Here is a 22955-nt window from a genome sequence, read left to right as displayed (position 1 = left end):
AAAGATTTAAATATACAAATTCAGGAGGAAATATGGATCCAAATTGTGTCGAGAGAGTGTTAGAAATACTTATCAAATGGTTTAATATCATTTTCTTCATCGATTATATTACACACTACATAAACTGAATGGTCTTAATTCTAATTATCCGGGTAAGTGTTTTCGATGTAACAAGGAAATAGGGGACCTTTTTACATTTGGCCTGAATGTGTGAAAGTGGAACATTATTGGAAAGATTTGTGTATTATTAGGACGAATTATGAAGATAGAAATACAAAAAGATCCAAGAATATTTTTACTTGGGAATATATATGAAGAAGATATAAAATTGAAATTGGATAAACATCGAGAATTTTTTTTAATTGCCGTAGCGACTGCAAAGAAATGTACAGTAGTAATGTGGAAAACTGAGAATTTGGTAAAAATAGCCAGGTGGCAGATTGAAATGCAAAACTGTATACCTTTAGAAAAAAATTACATATAGTTTAAGGAATCGAATTGGAAACTTTTATAAAATTTGGGAACCACATATGGATTTTATGAATAAAAGTCCATCCACATCCTCCACTTTGCCCACCCCTCTATATATATGTTAATAATACCATCTGAGTTCTTGATCATCCTTTCCACAGAAGCGTGGATCTGTCTAAGTTTAAAAATTTAAATTTTTTAAAAATTTATTTTCCAATCTTTTTATTAAATTTAATACAAAACCCCCTTCCCCATCATATATAGAATGTGAGGTTACAGATAATAAATCCAATGGTTAAACATCATAAACAAACAGGAATTGATTCCCCTCTATTGTTAAGATAATGAAAACAGTCGAAAAGATGCTAAACTATCAAACTAATCCTAAACTAAATTAAATTATCTTACTGTTGGGATGCCCTTAAAACAATGAAATTCAGGAACAAGCAAGAAAACGTCCCATTACATAAATAAGAATAGTTAGCGAGGAAAACCGACAATAAACCATATCATGTAAAAGAAGGTTTAAGAATCATGGAAAACAGTTCGAATCTTTCTACTTCAGCAAAATAGATCTTCTAGCCAGAAGTGTCGTGAACATGCAACAACATGGCGTTCGGATGGTGGCAGGTGAATTTCTTCCATCACCCCTCCAAATCGCGCTGTTAGTAGATTCAGCTGTGTTCTTTTTTGGAATACTTGATTTAAAATTGTCTCCATACATGCTGCAATCAAAATTGATGCAGTAAAACAAAATCCAAAGAAAAACAGGCTGAGCAGGATGGGACTTTTTTTCCCTGGAGAAGATTGAGGGATGATTTGATAGAGGTATTTAAAATTATGAAGGGGACAGATTGAGCTGGGGAGATTCAAACAAGAGGACATGGATTGAGATTGAGATTAGGGGAAACGTGAGGGGGAATTTCTTCACAGAGGGTGGTTGGAGTGTGGAATTTCACTCAGAGGGTGGTGGGGATGTGCAATTTCATTCAGGGTGGTGGGAGGGTGGAATTTCACTCAGAGGGTGGTGGGAGGGTGGAATTTCACTCAGAGGGTGGTGGGAGTGTGGAATTTCACTCAGAGCATGGTGGGGGTGTGGAATTTCACTCAGAGGGTGTGGGAATGTGGAATTTCACTCGGAGGGTAGTTGGATGTGGAATTCCACTCAGAGGGTGGTGGGAGTGTGGAATTTCTTCACTCAGAGGGTGGCGGGAGTGTGGAATTTCTTCACTCAGCGGGTGGTGGGAGTGTGGAATTTCATTAAGAGGGTGGTAGGAGTGTGGAATTTCTTCACTCAGAGGGTGGTGGGAGTGTTGAATTTCTTCACTCAGAGGGTGGTGGAAGTGTGGAATTTCTTCACTCAGAGGGTGGTGGGAGTGTGGAATTTCTTCACTCAGAGGGTGGCGGGAGTGTGGAATTTCTTCACTCAGCGGGTGGTGTGGGAGTGTGGAATTTCATTAAGAGGGTGGTAGGAGTGTGGAATTTCTTCACTCAGAGGGTGGTGGGAGTGTTGAATTTCTTCACTCAGAGGGTGGTGGAAGTGTGGAATTTCTTCACTCAGAGGGTGGTGGGAGTGTGGAATGAGCTACTGGCCAAAGTGGTAGCTGCGGGTTTGATTTTAATATTTAAGGAAATGTTGGATAGGTATGCAGACGAAAAGGGTATGGAGGTTATGGGCTGGGTGTGGTGGGACTAGCTGGGGGAAGGTGTTCGGCATGGACTAGAATGGCCGAACTGGTCTGTTTCTGTGCTGTATGGATTTAAGGGATACAGGGAAAAGGCAGGTCGGTGGAGATGAGCCCATCATCAGATCAGCCATTGAATGGCGGAGCAGGCTCAACAGGCCAAATGGCCGACTCCTGCCTGTATTTCTGATGGCAGTGAATCATGGGGTGAACCATGGAGTGAGGGGCCAGCTCACCCCAATCTTCCCAAGGTTCGCAAAGAGAGAAGGGGGTTCCCAGCATCACACAGGACTCTGCAAATTAATGTATTGTACCCCCTTTATTTGAAACTAAACAGTGGATGATTCCGCGGTTGACGCAGACAGGTAGACACCTTGGTCAGCATGGAGAAGGTGGGCTAAAGGGCCTGCTTCCTGGCTGTAGAACCCGAGGACTCGAAGCAATGTCGCAGGAGAAACGAGTCTTGGGGAAAGGTTTGGAAGCCTGCACTGCACGTCTGGGTCTGGGGTGTAAGAGAAAGATAATTAGTTGAAGGGATGAAGGATCCTGATACTACAGAGAGTTTGCAAACCCTCTTAGAAACCCTAAGCCATCCACCGATCATCGATGGGAAAAGGGGGAGGGTACAGGAGGGAGCGCTGTGCTGAGGGAAAGTGCAGCGAGGAGGGAGGGAGAGTTGAAGGAGCAGCCAGTGAGGGTCCAGTTCCATGGGAGGAGACACTGAGGAGGGCAGAGAGTGGCAAGAAGCAGCAACGAGGGGGAAATGGCTGAGGGGAGGATGGTGAGGGAAGGAGCGGCAATTGGGGGCCGGGACTGTGGGAGGAGGGGGACTGGGACCTGTTGGAGGTGATGGGTCTGAATGTGGGCAGTGAGAGCTGGTGGGTGGTGCGGCAGTGGGGATGTAGAGGGTGGGAATTGGTCTTTGCCCGAGAGCAGCAGGACCCCATGCCCACTACCCCCCCCCCGCCCCCAAATGGACAGCCTGCATTACCATGCCGACAGGTTGCCCAGGCGCTGCTCCAGGCACTGGGCTGACAGCCTTGCCTCTGGGTCATGGTCCCAGCTGTCACTGATGGTCTCCACAAGGCTCTGTGGGAAGGTAGGCAGAGGCCGAAGGTGTCAGTACTGTTCTTGGCCATTCAGCCCTTCCAGCTTGGTCTGTCGCACGATACCAGCACCGCTCTCTCCTTCCCCAGCATATCTCAGTACCTTCCTCTTCTCCTCCCACAGCCCTCGAGGTTCTCAGCAATAGTCAGTGACTAGGCCATCGCAGTGCGAGAGGACGCCAAAGGTTCCAACATCACATTCATTGGGTCCTACAGCATGATTACAAATAACAGGCCCTTCGGCCCAACTCCTCCCTGCTGACCCAGTCCCAGACCTGAGCTGGCCCCCTTTCCCTGCATTTGGCCCTTCTAAACCTTTCCCATCCACGGACCTACCCAATTGTCTGTTAAACGGTGTGTTTGTCCCCACCTCCACCACTTCCAGCTCGTTCCACACACCCACCACCCTCTGTGTGAAGAATGTGGCCCTCAGGTCCCCTTAAAATCTCTTCCCTCAAACCTGTTCCTCTAGTTTTAGACTCCCTGACCCTGGAGAAAAGACTGTGACCATCTACCTAATCCATGCCCTTTGTTGTTTTATAAACCTCTAGAAGTTTCCCCCTCAGCCTCGTCCACTCCAGGGAGAAAAGTTCCAGCATCGCCAGTCACTGACCTCTCTCTGTGTCTGTGTCCCCATTACTGACACTCTCTCCCTGGACAGTGAGTTTGCAAATCTCGTGATTTGTCTCTCTCTGTCTCTATCTTGCTCCTCCACCCCCCACCCCCCAGCCTCCCTTCATTGTACAATGACCCCTGGCACACTTGACCAACTAGCCAGAGTGTTCACGGCAGTCAGAGGTCCCCACCTGGTTCAAAAGGGCATCAGTCATCCTGGTACCTGAGAAGAGTAGTGTGAGCAGCCTCAATGACTACTGCCCAGTAGCAATAACTTCTACTGTGGTGAAATGCTTTGAGAGGCGGGTCAGGGCCAGAATTAACACGTAACCAAGCAAAGATCTGGACCCACTGCAATTCACTTATCGTCATAATCACTCCATAGCAGATGCAATATCGCTGGCTCTCCACTCAGCTCTGGATCACCTTGAAAACAGCAATTCATACATACGACTGCTCTTCATTGACTACAGCTCGACCTTCAATACCATTATTCCCTCAGTGCTGGTCAAGAAACTACAGACTCTAGGCCTCTGTACCCCACTCTGCAACTGGATCCTTGACTTTCTCATCATAAGACCACAGTCAGTACGAATTGGAAACAATGTCTCCTCCTCACTGATTATCAACACAGGCGCACCTCAAGGATGTGTGCTTAGCCCACTGTTTTACTCATTATACACCCATGACTGTGTGGCCAGGCACAACTCCAATGCTATCTACTGATTTGCCGATGACACCACAGTTGTCGGCAGAATCACAAACGGCAATGAGGAAGCGTACAGGAGGGAGATAGATCAGCTCGTTGAATAGTGTCACGACAGCAACCTTCTGCTCAATGTCAGGAAAACCAAGGAGATGATTGTGGACTTCAGGAGGAAGTCAGGGGAACACGATCCAGTTCTTGTTGAGGGCTTAGTAGTGGAGTGGGTCAAGAAATTCAAATACCTGGGGGTCAACATCTGGAGTCTCCATGTTAATGCAATCACAAAGAAGGCTCATCAGCGGCTAGACTTTGTGAGGTGCCTGAGGAGATTCGGTATGTCACCGAAAACTCTCATAAACTTCTACAGGTGGACTGTGGAGAGCATTCTGACTGGTTGTATCACTGCCTGGTATGGAGGCGCCAACTCCTAGGACAAGAATAAACTCCAGAGGGTTGTTAACTCGCCCTGCGACATCACAGGCACCAGACTTCACTCCATCGAGGACATCTACATGAGGCGGTGTCTAAAAAAGCAGCCTCTATCCTCAAAGACCCCACCACACATGCCCTGTTCACTCTGCTACCATCAGGGAAAAGGTCCAGGAGCCTAAAGGCAAGCACTCGGCAACACAAGGACAGCTTCTTCCCTGCTCCCATCAGATTCCTGAATGATCAATGAATCACAGACACTGCCTGACTTTTCATGGCTCACCACAAGGCAGGCGAACCGGCCCCGCTTGTAAGCCCTGCGGCAGGGAAGCCGGCCAAAATGGCGCTGTCAGGGGTTTCCCTTCCTTCCAGCTTGGGGCTCAGAAACCCATGTTTGAGGACCACGTGACACCCGGGTGACATCAGCGCCCTCCAGCGCAGTTCTCAGCCAGGTCCGGGCTGGGAGTATAAGTGCAGCCCAGCAGCCTGCAATAAACTAGTCTGCTCACTGAGCTCAACCCTTCTGGTTGTGTGTGTCATTACAGGAGCAGTGTAGCTGCCGCTACAATTGGTGACCCCCGACATGATCAGACTCCTGTATGGGTGCCCTGTTGTGCCTGTGCACCTTGGACATCTAGCAATGGGTGCATCTCCTTGGGCACCAGTGGTTCCGCCACAGTGGCGCAGGCAGGTCTTCCATCACATCCACGACCTTTCACATCCGTCCATCAGGTCCATGGTCCGGATGGTGGCAGAACGGTTCGTATGGCATGGGCTGCGGAAGCAGATTGCAGCAGGCATGAGCTGTTTACCATGGACAGGCTCAGGCATGAGCTGTTTACCATGGACAGGCTGAAGCCAGCGTACCTCGATCCCACCGAGCCCGTGGTTGTTGCCCAGCCCAAGAAGCGAAGTTGCCCAGCAAAAAAGGACATTGGCGCCAGTTCTGGGCGGGGGGGGGGGGGGTGGGGGGCTGTGTGGCGGCTCACCACAAGGCAGGCGAACTGGCCCCGTTTGCAAGCCACGTGGCGGGACAGCTGGCCAAAATGTCACCGTCGTGGGTTTCCCTTTCTTCCAGCTTGGGGTTCAGAAACCCGCACTTGGGGACCATGTGACACCCGGGTGATCTCAGCGCCCTCCAGCGTGGTTCTCAGCCAGTACTCTTTAAATTTTTTAGGGTAATGTTATAAGATATTTATAATGTGAATGTTTGCCCTGTGATGCTGCCACAAAACACCGAATTTCATGACTTGTTCATGACAATAAATCCTGATTCTGATGTTGATGTCTACTTGATTTACCATGCTGACCTCCTTCCATCTTGCTGGGAATCTCGGTCTCCTTTGCCCCCTGGCCACGATCATGACCATTTCCTCTAAGGTTGGGTTGCTTCCAATCTCTGCCTGGTACACAGGCTGATATTCTGGGATGGAACTGCCTGCAAAGAGGAAATGGTGGTCAGTGCATCCAGAGAGTTGTCACTCTCTATCCAGTCTATCCAGTCAAGTTAAGCTATCCTTGTATAAAACAGGCAGTGCAAAAGTAAAACAAGAGTGCAGAGTGTCTTCTTACAGAGAAAAGGTTCTGTTGAACAGTGCAAGGACATTTTACCAATGGAAATTTTACATTTTTAATTTAAAACATTTTTCTAGATCTACAGCGCGGTAACAGGCCCTTTTGGCCCATGAGCCCATGCCACCCAATTACACCCAATTAATCTAATTACACCCAATTAAGAAGCTGTCTTAAGGGTGGGAGGAAACTGGAGCACCCAGGGAAAACCCATGCAGACATGGGGAGGACATACAAACTCCTTACAGACAGCGTGGGATCCGAACCCCAGACCCGATCATTGGCACTGTAACAGCATTGCACTCACCGCTACACCAACTGTGCCACCCCATGCTCCAGGAATATGAAGCCCTTCCTCCTGCACCTCTGCTCAACCCACATACTCATCCTAATAGCTCTGCTGTTCATGAGATCATTACCTTTGAGCTCCTACTTGGTAATTGGATCCTGGATTTCCCTACCTCCAGATCACAATCAGTGAGGATTGGTAAGAACATCTCCTCCACAATCTCCATCAGTACTGGAGCACCACAGGGCTGTGTTCCTAGCCCCCTCTCTACTCACTTTATACCTATGACTGAGTGGCTCAGTACGACAATAACACCATCTCCAAATCTGTCAACGATACCACGGTAGTGGGTTGTATAAAGGAAGGTGATGAGTCAGCAAACAGGAGGGAGATTGAAAACTTGGGCAAATACAACAACCTCACACTCAATGTCACCAAAACCAAGGAGCTGATTGTTAATGTCAGGAAGGGAAAACCAGAGGTGTATGATCCAGTGATCATTTGGGGGATCAGAGGTAAAGAGTTCTTGGGAGTCACTATCTCTGAGGATCTTTCCTGGACCCAACACATCAATGGCATCATGAAGAAAGTACATCAGTGCCTCTACTTCCTCAGGAGTTTGCGGAGGTTTGGTACGACATTGGAAATCCTGCAAATTTCTACAGAGGTGAGGTGGAAAGTGCGCTGACCAGCTGCATCACGGTCTGGTATGAGGACACCAATACCTTCGAGTGTAAATTCTTGCAAAAGATGGTGTACACAGCCCAGGACATCACAGGCAAAACCCTCCCCACCATTGAGAATATCGACAGGGAACGCTGCCATCGGAGAGCAGCAACAATCACCAAGGATCCACACCACTGAGCACACACTCTATTCTCGCTGCTACCATCAGGAAAGAGGTCTAGGTGCCACAAGACTCGCACCACCAGGTTTAGGAACAGCTGCTCCTCCTCCACCATCAGACTCCTCAACCACAAACTCAATCAGGGACTCATTTAAATGTCTTACTTGTGCACTTTATTGATTTTCCCCCCTCTCTGTTTTGCAGTTTGTTTACATTTCTTTATTTGTTTACATGTTTAAGCTGTGTACAGTTTACCAATTAGTGGTCATTCTGCCTCCCATTGGGAAAGGGATCTCAGGTTTGTACATGATGTCTTGTATGAACTCTGACAATAAATCTGGAATCTGGATCTACTTTTCAAGTTATTACCGATAATTGCAGGACCTCACCTTGCTTATTTCCACAACTGACTGCTCGCCCTCCCCTTTCAGGATGCCCTGCAGCCGCTCCGAGACATTCCTGACCCTTATCAGGAGCCCAGTTTGTGGCCACACAAGCTCCAGTCTATTCCCCTTCACCAGGGGATTCCCCTGTGCAGTGGAGCCCCCACAGTGCCGTGATGCTGGCTTCCCCAATGAGGCAGCTCCCCCAACAGTATCCAAAGCGGAAGGGCGTTGGTAAAGTAAATTCTCAGCCTTTTTCCCAACAGAGACCATTCAAGAACAAGACAGCACAGGTGAGTGGGGACCTGAGAATCACCATTTTCCACACGTACCTGGAATGAGCTTTTAGTGGAAGCTGTGGAACAATGAACACTGCAGCGCAATACAGAGCCTTCACCCCTCAATAATGTGCTGACCCATATATTCTGATCAAAATCAAAAATATTAAACCCTTCCTAAGCTGTAACCCTTCCATCCCTGTGCCTGTTGAAGAGTCTCTTAAATACCCCTAATGTTCCAGCCTCCACTGCAACCCCTGGCAAGGCATTCCAGGCCCACACACCTCGCTGTGTTAAAAAACCTACCCCTGACATCTCCCCTAAACTTCCCTCCCTTCACTTTGGACACACATCATCTGGTGTTTGCTACTCCCACCCTGGGAAACTTGTGCCGGCTGTGGACCTCAGAATCTTGTCGATCTCTACTCACTCCATCGAGGACATCCACAAGAGGCGGTGTCTTTAGAAAGCGGCCTCTATCCTCAAAGACCCCCCACACCACCCAGGTCATGCCCTCCTCACTCTGCTACCATCAGGGTAAAGGTATAGGAGCCTAAAGACGGGGACTCAGTGGGACAAGGACAGCTTCTTTCCCTCTGCCATCAGATTCCTGAATGAACCACAGACTCTGCCTGACCTTGACTTTTTCGTGCACTATTTTTATTTATTTTGTAAGTGGTTTATAGCAGTAATTCTCAACCTTCCCTTCCCACCTTAAGCGTTCTCTGACCAATCACAGAGCATTGATGGCATAGGGATTACTTAAGGTGGGATGTGAGTGGAAAAAGGTGGAGAACCACTGGGTTATATAAATATTTGCCCTGTGATACTGCCGCAAAGCAACGAATTTCAGGACACGTTCATGACAATAAATTCTGATTCTGATCATGTCTCCTCTCACCCCTCCAGAGAGAAAAGTCCCAGTTCTGCTACCCTGGTTTCAAAAGACATTTCCCAATCCAGGACAACATCCTGGTAAATCTCCATTCCAATGTTGAAAAGATATTTGGACGTATTTATGTGACTCAGTTGGACAGAGAAAGATGCGGGCTTTATTTCAGTAGGAGCATGTCCGCAGTTGCTAGTCGGTACCCATGTGTGCTTACCAGTGAAGAGGTCGGTGCACCTGGTGAAGATTTCCCAGAGGACCAGTCCTAAGGAATACATGTCTGCCTGCTTTAGGGTCGTGACACAGTCTCCAAGGTTAATGGAACCATCCAGTAACTCAGGAGCCATGTATCGGTACGTTCCCACCTGTTGGAGGAAAGGATCACAAGGGGTAAGACAGTGGTCAACGTGGATACAGGCCTTTCAGCCCAACTTCTCAATGCCGACCCAGACTCCTGCCTGAGCTGGTCCCATTTGCCTGCGTTTGGCCCGTATCCTTAGAAACCTTTCCAACGCTGGAAAAGCGGCCAACATTAAAAGACGTACCCCACCCCAGCCATTCTCTCTTCTTCCTCAGGGAAAAGATTCCCAAGTGGGAGCTTACACACTGCCAAGTTCAAGGGCAGTTTCTCTCCAGCCACTGTTAGACTTACATATGTAAAATTGTGTTGTACTAACAGATCTTTCTCGGTAACTGTGTATGACAACACCATCATCTACAAAGTCACTGGCAATACCACGGTGGTGGGTTGTATGAAAAGGTGAGTCAGCAAACAAGAAGATTTCCCCCCCGAAAACAGCTCTAATTTAGCGCTGCTTGGCTCTTCACTTCCATTTCCTTTAATTAAGATGATAGACAACCCTACTGTTCAGCATCTGTGAGAATTTGGGCCCAGTTGAGAAAACATTTTACATTTCAGGGTTTTTCTCTACTAAGTCCCATTCTATCTAATCACCTCTTTCAACCTGCTCTGCATGAATTTGTTTTTCAGCAGGTGGTGTCGAGCGGATGTTCACTGGCTGCTTTGCATCGTTTAATCTGCTCCCTGAGAAGTTTAACTCTCATCTTTTCAGATATTTGCAAGCCCGGCATTTTCTTCAGTCTCAAATTTCTGATTTCCCTAAATTTTGTTGATGGCTTTTTTTTTGGTTTTCAGCTCTTTTGTAAGGGTTTAATATCTATCATTTACGAGAAGCTATTACATTTAAAACAGGCCTCATTACTGAAAATTAAAAATGCCTGGGAATGGGACCTAAATTTGACTCTATCAGATGTTATTTTTAAGCTGGTTCAAAGCTCTTCGTTATGTGCTCATCATTGTTTATTGCAATTCAAAGTGGTTCATAGAGCGCATGTGTCTAGGGCTTGATTGTCTCACTTTTATTCTGATACAAGTTCCTGTTGTGGTAGGTGCAAGAGAGAAGAAGGTTCCTTAATTCATATGTTCTGGACTTGGCCTAGTCTGGAAAAGAACCAGAGAGAGATCTTCCATACCCTATCTCTAATTCTGAATATAAAATTAGTGCCAAATTCTTTGGTCGCTTTCTTTGGTCTGACAGGAAAGGACGATGTTCTTTCGTCTTCTGTTGAGAATCGTATTCTTCCTTTTTAGCGAGACTTGCGATTTTTCCTTAAATAGAACGATGCTGGGAGTCACGTGATGGAGTAGTGGCCGGTCAGGGAACTCCAGCCCTCTCTGGAAAAGTTTAAAAAAAACACACAAAACACAAAGGCACAAACATAAAAATTAAAACAAAGTGAAATTAAAGGTGGGAAGAAAATGGCAGCGAAGAAAGAAAAGTCGAAAGCAACGGGAAGAAGAGAAGAAGAAAGAACGTCGGAAGAAGAAGGTGAAGGCCTTACCTGTCCGAGGAGGCCCGCCGCGGAGAGAGAAGCCCGCTCCCTCAGGTCAGTGGAAGTCCTGAGCTCGGGACTACAAAAATGGCTCGCAGAGCCAAGTAAAAGTGCGCAACCGCGCATGCGCGATTCGCATGAAAAAAAACCACTGATGGGAGGGGGGACCAGCTGAGGAGTCGATCTCCACAGCTGAGGATGACAGCTGCAACACAACAACAGGAAGAGAACATAGAAAACAACGAGAACAAGAAAGAAGAGAGTAAAAAGAAAACAAGGAAACAACAGATGACCAACCCAGAGGAAGAAGAAGAAGAAGAACATAGAGAAATGGCAGAAGGGAAAGGCAAGACAATGCATTTTTTTTTTAAAGAATATATGGAATCAGTAAAAGAATGGCAATTACAAGAATTTAGTGAAATAAAAAGAAGAATTAAAAGTGCAGAAGAAAAAATGAATAGAATAGAGATGGTCATGTCAGATATAGGAAAAAGAGTGGACAAGGTGGAAGAATGAGAAACAGCCGTAGAAATGGAAGTAGAGGACTTAAAAAAGATATTAGAAGAATCTAATAAAAAAGTTAAAGAGACACAAGAGCTGTTAGCTCAGAAGATAGATATAATGGAAAATTATAATAGAAGAAATAATATAAAGATAGTGGGCCTTAAGGAAGATGAAGAAGGCAAGAATATGAGAGAATTTATAAAAGATTGGATCCACAGGGTCCTAGGAAGACCAGAATTACAGGAAGAAATGGAAATAGAAAGGGCACATAGAACACTAGCCCCTAAACCACAGCCACAACAAAAACCAAGATCCATTTTAGTAAAATTCCTAAGATATACGAGAGAAAATATATTGGAGAAAGCAATGAAGAAAATAAGCGAAGACAAAAAGCCACTGGAATACAAAGGTCAAAAAAATTTTTTCTATCCAGACATAAGTTTTGAACTCCTGAAGAAGAGAAAGGAGTTTAATACAGCAAAAGCGATCCTATGGAAAAAAGGATATAAATTTATGCTAAAGTACCCAGCGGTACTTAAAATAGTTATTCCAGGGCAGCAAAACAGACTATTGTCGGATCCGGAGGAAGCACGAAAATTTGCAGAACAACTACAAAACAGACAGAGAGATGAAGACATGTAACGAGAGCAAAAATGACCACGAACTATATGTATGTGTGTATATGGGTATATATATTATATATATATATGTGTGTGTGTGTGTGTGTGTGTGTGTGTGTGTGTGTGTGTGTGTGTATGTATATATGTGTGTACATGAGTGTATCCATATTTAAAGGAAAATATATAGAGTATAGATAAGAATTAATAAGGGAAAGAAAGGGAAGAGAGGAAGTAAGGAGGGAATTAAGAGAGTGACCTTTGTTATATATGAAAATTGAAATCTTTTCTGGGGGGGGATGGGTGGGGAGGAGTTACGGTCACTACGAAATCAGTTGACGCTTGTGAGTGAATTCGCAAATCCAAATGGAGAGGGGAGATGTGGTTGCCCGACAAGGGATAAAGGGCAACTCAGGAAGGGGAGGGGATAGTGGGGTTAAAGAAATTTTAGATAGGAGAATAAGGGAAATGTTTGATGTTTTAGAAATGTTGTCTTATAAAGTGTTCAAAACAAGAAAGCAGGAAAGGTGCTGATGAGGAAACGGAAAGGAAAGATAAACAAAGTATGAAATGGCTACGTTGAACTATATGACTTTAAATATTAACGGAATACATAACCAAATCAAAAGGAAGAAACTGCTAAATTTACTGAAAAAAGAAAAAATTGATATAGCATTCGTGCAAGAAACACATTTAACTGAAATGGAGCACAAGAAATTAAACAGATATTGGGTAGGACATGTAACAGCAGCATCATATAATTCAAAAGCTAGAGGAGTAGCTATATTAATCAGTAAAAATGTACCAATTAAAATAGAAGAGGAAATAATAGATCCAGCAGGGAGATATGTAATGATAAAATGTCAGATATATTCGGAGTTTTGGAATTTACTCAATGTATATTCACCTAACGAAGAAGATCAAAAATTTATGCAAGATATCTTTTTGAAGATAGCAGACACGCAAGGGAACATACTAATAGGAGGGGATTTCAACCTTAATTTGGATTCAAACATGGATAAAACTGGGAAAAAAATTAACAGAAAGAACAAAGTAACCAAATTTATAATTAAATCGATGCAAGAATTGCAACTTTTGGATATATGGAGAAAACAACACCCAAAGGAAAAGGAATATTCATATTATTCGGGTAGACATAAAACATACTCAAGAATAGACCTATTCCTGTAATCAGCTCGTATGCAAGACAGAGTAAGAAAAACAGAATATAAAGCTAGAATATTATCGGAACACTCACCCTTGATATTGACAATAGAGTTAGAGGACATCCCTCCAAGAATGTATAGATGGAGATTAAACTCCATGCTACTTAAAAGGCAGGATTTTAGAGAATTAATTGAAAGACAAATTAAAATGTACTTTGAAATAAATACGGAATCAGTGAAAGATAAGTTTATACTATGGGATGCAATGAAAGCGTTCATCAGAGGGCAAATATTAAGCTATGTAACCAAGATGAAGAAGGACTACAATCAGGAAACAGAGCAGTTGGAAAGGGAAATAGTAAAAATAGAAAAATAATTAGCAATGAAGGAAGACACAACTGAAAGAAGAGAATTGGCAGATAAAAAAATAAAATATGAAACACTACAAACATATAAAGTGGAGAAGAACATAATGAAAACAAAACAGAAATATTATGAACTAGGAGAAAAAACGCACAAAATTCTAGAACAAACTAAGAGAATGGTATTGGCATCAAGGAAAAAAGACAAACAAATCACATATAATCCAACGGAGATTAATGAAAACTTCAGAGAATTCTACGAACAATTATACCAAACTGAAAACGAAGGGAAAGAAGACAAAATAGATGAATTTTTAACTAAAATTGAACTACCAAAATTACAAATAGAGGAACAAAATAAATTAACAGAACCATTTGAAATAGTAGAAATACAAGAGATAATAAAAAAACTACCAAATAATAAAACACCAGGAGAGGATGGATTCCCAATAGAATTCTATAAAACATTTAAAGATTTATTAATTCCTCCCCTCCTGGAAGTAATCAACCAGATTGATAAAACACAAAGCTTACCAGATTCATGCAAAACAGCAATAATTACAGTAATACCAAAGACAGGGAAAGATCCACTCGCACCAGTGTCATATAGACCAATATCTTTACTTAACACAGATTATAAGATAATAGCTAAACTATTAGCAAACAGATTAGCCGACTATGTACCAAAAATAGTAAATCTAGACCAAACTGGATTTATTAAAAAAAGACGAACAACAGACAATATTTGTAAATTTATTAACTTAAGATTATGAAAGGGATAGACAGAATGGATGTGGATAGACTATTTCCGTTAAGAGGAGGAAGGTTTAAAACAAGAGGACATGAGTTAAGAATTAAGGGGCAGAGGTTTAGAGGTAACATGAGGGGGAACTTCTTTACTCAGAGAGTGGTAGCTGTGTGGAATGATCTTCCGGGAGAAATAGTGGCGGCGGAGTCAATTGTATTATTTAAGAAAAGGTTGGACAGGTATATGGATGAGAGGAAGATGGAGGGTTATGGGCATTGTGCAGGGAGGTGGGATTAGAAAGGGGTGTTTGGTTCGGTGCGGACTAGAAGGGCCTAATGGCCTGTTTCCGTGCTGTAATTGTTATGTTAATTCATGCAGTAGAAGGGAATAAAGCTCCAACAGTAGCAGTTGCTTTAGACGTAGAGAAGGCCTTTGACAGAGTAGAATGGAATTATTTATTCAAAGTATTACAAAAATTCAGTTTACCAGAGAAGTATATTAATTGGATTAAAGCATTATATAAGGGGCCATTGGTGAAAGTGACAGTAAATGGATATATATCAAAACAATTTAACTTAAGCAGATCAACAAGGCAGGGATGCCCACTATCACCCTTATTGTTCGCGTTAGCTATAGAACCACTAGCAGAACTGATAAGAACAGAAAATAAAATAAAAGGGATAAAAATAAAAGAGAAGGAATATAAAATCAGTTTATTTGCAGATGACGTTATAGTATACTTGACAGAACCAGAAATATCAATAAAAGAATTACATAAGAAATTGAAGGAATATGGAGAAGTGTCTGGTTACAAGATTAATGCAAATAAAAATGAAGCAATGCCAATGAATAATGCGGATTTCTCAAAATTTAAGAAAGTATCACCATTCAGATGGCAAATGCAAGCAATACGATACCTAGGTATACAAATAAATAAAAACCTTGGCCATCTATATAAACTCAATTATTATCCACTAATGAAAAAATTACAGGACGACTTAGAGCATTGGAAAGACTTACCACTAACACTAATAGGAAGGATAAACTGTATTAAAATGAACATTTTGCCAAGGAAATACCTATTTCAGGCATTGCCAATACACTTGACGGAGAAATTCTTCAAGGAGTTAAAGAAAATAATAAAGAAATTTTTATGGAAAGGGGGGAAACCGAGGATAGCACTAGATAAATTAACAGAATGGTATAAACAAGGAGGCTTACAACTGCCAAACTAAAAATTATTATAGAGCCGCACAATTAAGATACCTATCAGATTTTTATCAAACAAGGGAAAAGCCAGATTGGATTAGATTAGAACTAGATAAAATAGGGGAGAAGATACCTGAACATATATTATATAAATGGGATGAAAAATTGGTACAACGTAGGAATTCTCCAGTATTACATCATCTGCTCAATATTTGGAAGAAGATTCATGTAGAAAGGAATAAAACAAATTACCAATTACCAAAACTAATACTGACGCAAAATCAGCTAATCCCTTTTACAATAGTAACAAATATGTATATTAAACTGCAAGAAAAGGAGAATGAGGAAACAAATGGTAAAACTAAACAAAAATGGGAACAAGATTTAAACATAAAGATAAAGAAGGAAGCATGGGAGAAGTTATGCTCTGGGACTATGAGAAATACAATAAACACGAGGTTATGTATGATACAATATAACTGGATACACAGGCTATACATTACACCTCAAAAGTTAAATAAATGGGACCCAACAGTATCTGACAGATGTTTTCGCTGTAAAAAGGAAATGGGAACAACAATTCATGCAATTTGGACATGTGAGAAAGTGAAAAAAATTTTGGGAAGATCTAAACCAGATATTAAAGAAAATCACAAAAAGCAATATACCAAAAAACCCAGAGATCTTCCTCCTAAGTAACATAAAAAACAAAGAATTTGGACTTGATTTGGATGGTGCACAAAAAAGATTTGTTAGGATAGCCCTAGCTGTAGCAAAAAAATGTATTATGTCAGCCTGGAAATTAGAAGATAACTTGAGAATACAACAATGGTATATTGAAATGAATAAATGTATTCCACTAGAAAAAAATAACATATAATTTAAGAAATAATATTACAATATTTGAACAAATATGGGAGCCATACATGAAACACTATAGAGTAAACCTACCGGGGACATCTACCACCTAAAATGACAGAAGGAGAAGGAAATGAAAAGAATTGACTCAGTGGAATTTCTTGTTTATTTTTATTGAATGACAACATTGTTTGACGGGTTTAATGTATCTTAGATTCTGAACTTTAAATGAATGGGAGGGGAGGTATGGAGGGTGGGATGGGAAGGGGGGGGGAGAAAACGACACTGTATATATTTGAAAAGAAAAATGTATGTATCTTGATCAATGTGGTTTATAGTGTGAAAAATAAAAAATAAAAAAAAAAATAAAAGGATGCTGCCCTGCCGACTCACGGCCAATGGCTGAGGGATCGCATGTCCCATCTGAATATGGAAAAGATTCGGTATTCAGTTAACCATTCAGGTTTAAGGTTTTGGATGTTGTGGGAGTCATTCATGACTCACTTTTCCACCTTATAATTTGTCAGCATTATTTGACTGTCTGACCTATAATCCTTTATTCTCCCTTTGCTTTTATTACAACAGTGGGAAGGGAAGGGCTGGGATTTTTTCTTTTATCTTCTTTTTCTCCATTTTTTTCTTTTGTTGGAATATAATATTCTACCCGGACTGTGATTTATGGATGTGTTTTTCATTGTCTATACTTTCCTTGAGGTACCGATTGTTGAATAGCCATGTGTAATACGTCACAGTGGATTTTCATTGTATTTTTAAATTTGGATTTTTTTAAACAAATAAAAATAATTTAAAAGGAAGATTAAAAACTTGGCCGAATGGTGCACCAACAACAATCTCACACTCAATGTCACCAAGGAGCTGAGTGTTGATTTCAGGAAGGGAAAACCAGAGGTGGACGATCCAGTGATTATTGGGGGAGTAGAGGTGGAGAGGGTGAGTACATTTATGTTCTTGGCAGCCACCATCTCAGACTCTTTCCTGGACCCAACACACCAATGGCATCGTGAAGAAGGCATGTCAGCGCCTTGACTTCCTCAAGAGTTTGTGGAGGTTTGGTACGACATCAGAAACCCTGGCAAATTTCTGCAGGTGTGGTGGAAAGTGTGCTGACCGGCTGCACTGGGATAGGGTCACCAATACCCCAAGCGTAAATCCCTCCAAAAGGTAGTGGACACAGCCCAGGACATCACAAGCAAAATCCTCCACACATCAAGAACATCTATGGGGAACGCTGCCTTCAGAGAGCAGCAGCAATCATCAAGGACCACACCACCCAGCACACACTCTGTTCTCGCTGCTGCCATCAGGAAAGTGGTATAGGTGGCACAAGACTCACACCACCAGGTTCTGGAACAGCTGCTACCCTTCCACCATCAGACTCCTCAACGACAAACTCAATCAGGGACTCATTTAAGGGTTCTGACGTGCTTTTTTTTGATTATTTTTATTCTCTCTGAATTGCACAGTTTAATTACACTCGTTATCTGTTTACAGTCCTTTATTTGTTTACATGTTTACGCTGTGTACAGTTTTTTTGCACTACCAATTAGTGGTAATTCTGCCTCACCCACAGGGAAAAGAATCTCAGGGTTGCATGTGATGTCACATGTGTACTCTATCAATAAATCTGAACTTTGAACTTTATCACTGAACTCTGTTCTATGTTTTTACTGCTTTATTATTTATGAGTCGACTAGCTGGACTGCTCACAAAACAAGCCTCACTGTTCCTTGGTACATGTGACAATAAACAAACTTGGTTATCCCCATCTTGACCACTCCCTGTGGCAGCTTATTCCACACACCCACTGCCCTCCGTGTGAAGAAGGTGTCCCTCAGGTCCCCTTTAAATCCCGTCTCCCCTTAAACCTGTCCCTTGTGATCCTCCCACAGGAGATGTCCTTTCCACACCCACCCTGTCGAAACCCCTCGGTATCCAAGGTGTTTCCATCCGGTTTCCTGACCTCCAGGGGATGCAGGCCCACCCTGTCCCTTGTGGGATGGTCCACCCATTCTGGGGATGGGTCCAGTAAACTTAAATTTTTTATTTCGACACACAGCTTTGAACGACAGGAGGAAACCGGAGCACCCAGAAGAAACCCACGCAGACACGGGGAGAACGCATGAACTCCTTACAGACAGCACGGGATTCGAACCCAGGCTGACGCTGTAGCAGGGTCACGCAAACCATGCCACCCCTTCTCAGAACTGCTCCCAGCATGAGGAGGCTGTGACAGTAACTGCTATCTGTAGAGCTGGTGTGATTTAGATGGTTCATTTACCATATAGACATGTGCTTGTTTGCTGTTGACTAAATTGTCCCTGCTCATGACCGTTGCCAGGCTGAAGTCGCTGATCACACACGAACCGTCCTCATTGACCAGGATATTGTCACTGCTCAGGTCACGATGGACAACAACAGGCTTGTAAAAACCTAGTGAGAGGTTGAGGTTGGTCAATGTCAATGTGAGTTTATTTTCATATTAAATGTAGTACAATAACACCAAAAGGCTGGTGTTTCAATACTATCAGACTTGGACACATGCTCTTGTTCTGGTCCAATCCCAGGACTCGTGGTGAGGGGGGGACAATGTAAACCGGCTTTATTAGGGCATTTCCAGGGGGTGGAGCCACCGAGGGAAGGTGGGCCATACATACACATGGATACCAGTAACATAGTAACAGCAAACAGCGGTGTATCACTGCACAGATGCACCAAGATTCATACTTGACACAAGCGCATCAGGTACATTCATTGGGTGACCACAACATGCCAAGAGACAGAGACTGAGGTAATAAATATCGGCCCAGTTGGTGTAGCGGTGAGCGATTGGAACCTGGGTTTGAATCCTGCGCTGTCTGTAAGGACTGTCTGTCGTTCTCTCCGTGTCTGCGTGGGTTTTCCCCGGGGGCTCTGTTTTCCTCCCACCCTCCAAAAATGTACCAGGGGTTGTAGGTTAATTGGGTGTAAATTGGGCAGCATGGGTTCGTGGACTGAAATGGCCTGTCACTGCACTGTATGTCTACATTTTACATTTAAAATATGAAAGGATAGATAAATAAATATTCTCAGTAAAAACAAGGAGAGAAACACAAAAGTCTGTAGACACCGTGATTGAAGTAAAAAAAACACGATGATGGAGAAACTCAGCAGGTCAAACAGTGAACTTTATGAGGGGAAAAAAACTGACGTTTCAAGCTTGAGCCCTTCATCGGGGGATGGGACAAATGTGGGCAGGCACCCAAACAAATGGTGGGGGTTTGAAGAGCACGGTCCCACAGGCCAGGAGGTAATAGGGGATAAGGGAGGGAGTGGACAGCAGCAAACAGGGGGAGGGGGTGGCTCTGTGAATGGAGAGGGAAGGGGGTGGAGAGATGGAGGGAAGGAGACAGAGGGATGAGGAAAGGAGGGAGAATGGAGAGTGGGTGAGCAGAAACCGGAGAAGTTGGCGTTAGTGCCGTCCAGTTGGAGAGTTCTCAGATGGAAAATCAGGTGTTCCTCCTCCAATTTATGGGCACCCTTGGTTTGACAGCATGAGGCCATGGACAGACACGTGAGTGCGGGAGTGGGGCGCAGAACTGAATTTGTCAGCCACTGGGAGGTCCCTGTTACCGATGCGGATGGAGTGATGGTGCTCAGCGAAGCGACTTCCCAGTCTGCGCCCAGTCTCTCCAATGTAGGGAAGGCCTCTACTTCTCAGTTACAGGGAAGTTGTAGAGCCCCATAGTCATTGGATAAGCACAGTGGAACCTGGAGATGCATGTGTTTGGGCTGCTGCACCTTCTGCCTGAAGGTAGCAGTGGGAAGCGGTTGTGACCAGGGGGACAGGGCTGCCTATGATGTGACCTGCCTTGTTGAGGCAGTGCCTCACAGAGATGTCTGCAGTGGATGGAAGGTCGGAGCCCATGATGGCAGAGACACAGGACAGGCAGGAGGCCATTCACCCCTCTTTGGCCTGTTACAGGAGGAGGCTGTTCAGCCCCTCTTCAGACTTTTACAATGGGAGGTATTCCTGGTGAGTGTTCACAGCATTAGAATCATAGGGTTATACTGTATGAAAACAGACCCTTCGGCCAAACTTGTCTGTGATCAGCCATGGTCTTTATTGAGAAGGTTCAACTGGTCCAATTGTTTCCACTTGCTCCTATTTTTCAAATTCTGTGTCCGGCCCATCTCCCTCTGAACCTTTCCCATCCACAGTCCTGTCCAAATGTCTGTTAAATGGTGTGATCGTCCCCATCTCCACCACTTCCAGCTCGTTCTACACACCCACCACCCTCTGTGCCCCTCAGGTCCCCTTTAAATCTCTCCCCTTAAACCTAGTTTCAGACTCTCCGACCCTGTGACCACCCGCCTTATCTGTGCTCCTTGTGGTTTTACAAACTTCTTCAAGGTTCCCCCTTTGGGCTCCTCCACTCCAGGGAGAAAAGTCCCAGCCTATCCCTTTCAGAAAATTGGACAGACAAGGGGCCTCATAAGGGCCAATGGGATTAGTGTGGTCAGGCCTCGTGCACCAGCCCGTCTCTGATGTCCGCTCCCTTGTTCTGCAGAGACCTGTCTGTATGTGCAGCCTCATGGCACCGCCTCGTTCCGATTACCCTGAGCTCTCGGGGTCCTAATGTGGCTCCCAACTCGTAAACCTGCAATCTGTTTCTGGTAAAAACATTTCTCTGTCCAAAGGATCTCAACTCACCTCTGGACCATATCTCTGTGTGTAGGAAACTCACACCAGCCGTGACGGATTGAGCCATCTTGAGACTGCATCTCCAGCTGCTGTGGTGCTGGGTCAGGTAACTGGATAAGGATCCCTTCCGGAAGAAGCCAAATGTTAGAAGTTTCTTGGTCAATTACTCTCCCCCTCTTGCCTTCTAGCTCGGCCCGCCTTCCCTGAAACCTGCCCATGAACCATATCCCCTGTTCCTTCAACCTCTTCCTGATTGCACACACTTTAACAGTCCTACCATGGAAAAAGGCCATTCAGCCCAACTCTTCCATTCCACCACGCTGCCATTCTGGGTTAGCTCCACCTCCCTGCTTTTGGTCCATATCCTTCTTAGCCCTTGCCAACCATATACAGTAAAACCCCTGGTATCCGGAATTCAAGCAACCCGTAACCTCAAGCAACTGGCAAAAAAAAGTGAGGAAAATAAATTAATTTTTTTTGGAAAAAATAATTAAGAATATATTAAAATTTAAATAAAAGTTTAAAACTAAAAGTAAATGTTCTCTGAAGTAACACATAAACCTTGGGTGGAGATGGGAGCCAATATCCAGCCAGCGGAGGGAGAGCCTTGGTCGGGCTTTGCTCGTAGCAGCTGGTTGAATAAGGTTGTGTGAAGCAGTAATGGAGGTTGCCCGGGATGAAGAGCTGGTTGATGCCACTTGCCGTTGGGGTGATTCTCTCAAAGTGTCTCCTTATCCCTGCTGAGTAAGAATCAGCCTGGGTCAGGATGGGGGGGTGGGGAGGTTAGTTATCTCTAATGTTACTGTTCGTCTTTCGGGCAGCTCCGTGGAGGGGGAGGAACCTGCAGATGCAGCGACGGTGAAATGTTTTCAAAGAATGTGACTGAAAATAAAATAAAACACTTTAAGGTTTATATATTCATGCAGGTAAAGTTTGTTCAGGGTAGAGTTTTTGTCTTGTAAATTGTTTATTCTTAATGTTAGGCACTGTAAGAGCAAGTCTCAAGGAACCAGAAAATACACTTATCCGGCATCTACCAATCCCCATCGGTGCCGAATATTGAGTTTATTTACTGTATCTGTCCAATTGTCTTTTGAATGTTGTAACTGTTCCCACTTCTCGAGTTGCCCCTGACAGCTTATTCCATATAGGGACCATCCTCTGAGTGAAAATGTTGTCCCTCAGCTCCCTCTTAAATCTTGCTGGAGTTAGAAGTTTACTCATGGAGGTGCAGGTACAGTGGTTACAAAGGTCAACTAAGGACAGGCGGCTCAGCATTGGAGAGTGGCTAATGAAGACACATCAGATGTTGGAAGCCTGGGTCTAGGCGCGGGGTCAGAAGAGGGAGGGGTTAGGGGTTGGAGGAAGGGGGTTCGGAGGATAGAGGGGAGGGAGAAGCGGATGGTCTTTGGAGTGGTATATGATTACAGAGGAGGGTGGAAAGATGTTCAGCCCCTCTCATGACAGGAGGAGAGAGTGCCCCCCCCAACCCACCCTTCCTTCCTTCCCTCCCTCTCTCTCTCCCTCCCCTTCCTCTCGCTCTCTCTGCTCTTTATCTCTCTGCCCTCCTCCCTCTGCCTTTTATCTCTCTCTCCCCACTTCCATCCCCACAGACCCCTGCTCCTCTCTCTCTCCCTTCAACCCCTCCCCCCTCTACTGCTGCCC

General features: G+C 44.1%; 1 protein-coding gene across 3 annotated transcripts in view; it reads right to left on the bottom strand.

Annotated features, from left to right (window-relative positions):
* The window catches only part of LOC138746694 (bone morphogenetic protein receptor type-2-like), a 63393-nt gene continuing 40438 nt past the window's right edge, over positions 1–22955 (bottom strand). For 2 of the 3 annotated variants that reach the window (XM_069904991.1, XM_069904992.1), the window contains exons 6-11: positions 21300–21414; positions 18888–19039; positions 9488–9635; positions 6323–6450; positions 3148–3245; positions 1–1196 (exon numbers count right to left, since the gene is read on the bottom strand). In XM_069904991.1, coding sequence (XP_069761092.1) covers positions 1028–1196; positions 3148–3245; positions 6323–6450; positions 9488–9635; positions 18888–19039; positions 21300–21414 — 810 coding nt within the window. In that variant the 3' untranslated portion in view covers positions 1–1027. Of the gene's footprint in view, positions 2659–3147; positions 3246–6322; positions 6451–9487; positions 9636–18887; positions 19040–21299; positions 21415–22955 lie in introns of all 3 variants that reach the window. The other variant, XM_069904993.1, reaches the window with a different exon arrangement.

This window comes from Narcine bancroftii, chromosome 12 (assembly GCF_036971445.1).
Source record: "Narcine bancroftii isolate sNarBan1 chromosome 12, sNarBan1.hap1, whole genome shotgun sequence".
NCBI classification, from domain to species: Eukaryota; Metazoa; Chordata; class Chondrichthyes; order Torpediniformes; family Narcinidae; genus Narcine; species Narcine bancroftii.
Note: the sequence above shows the minus strand (reverse complement) of the source record. Positions and strands in the feature narration are given on the sequence as shown.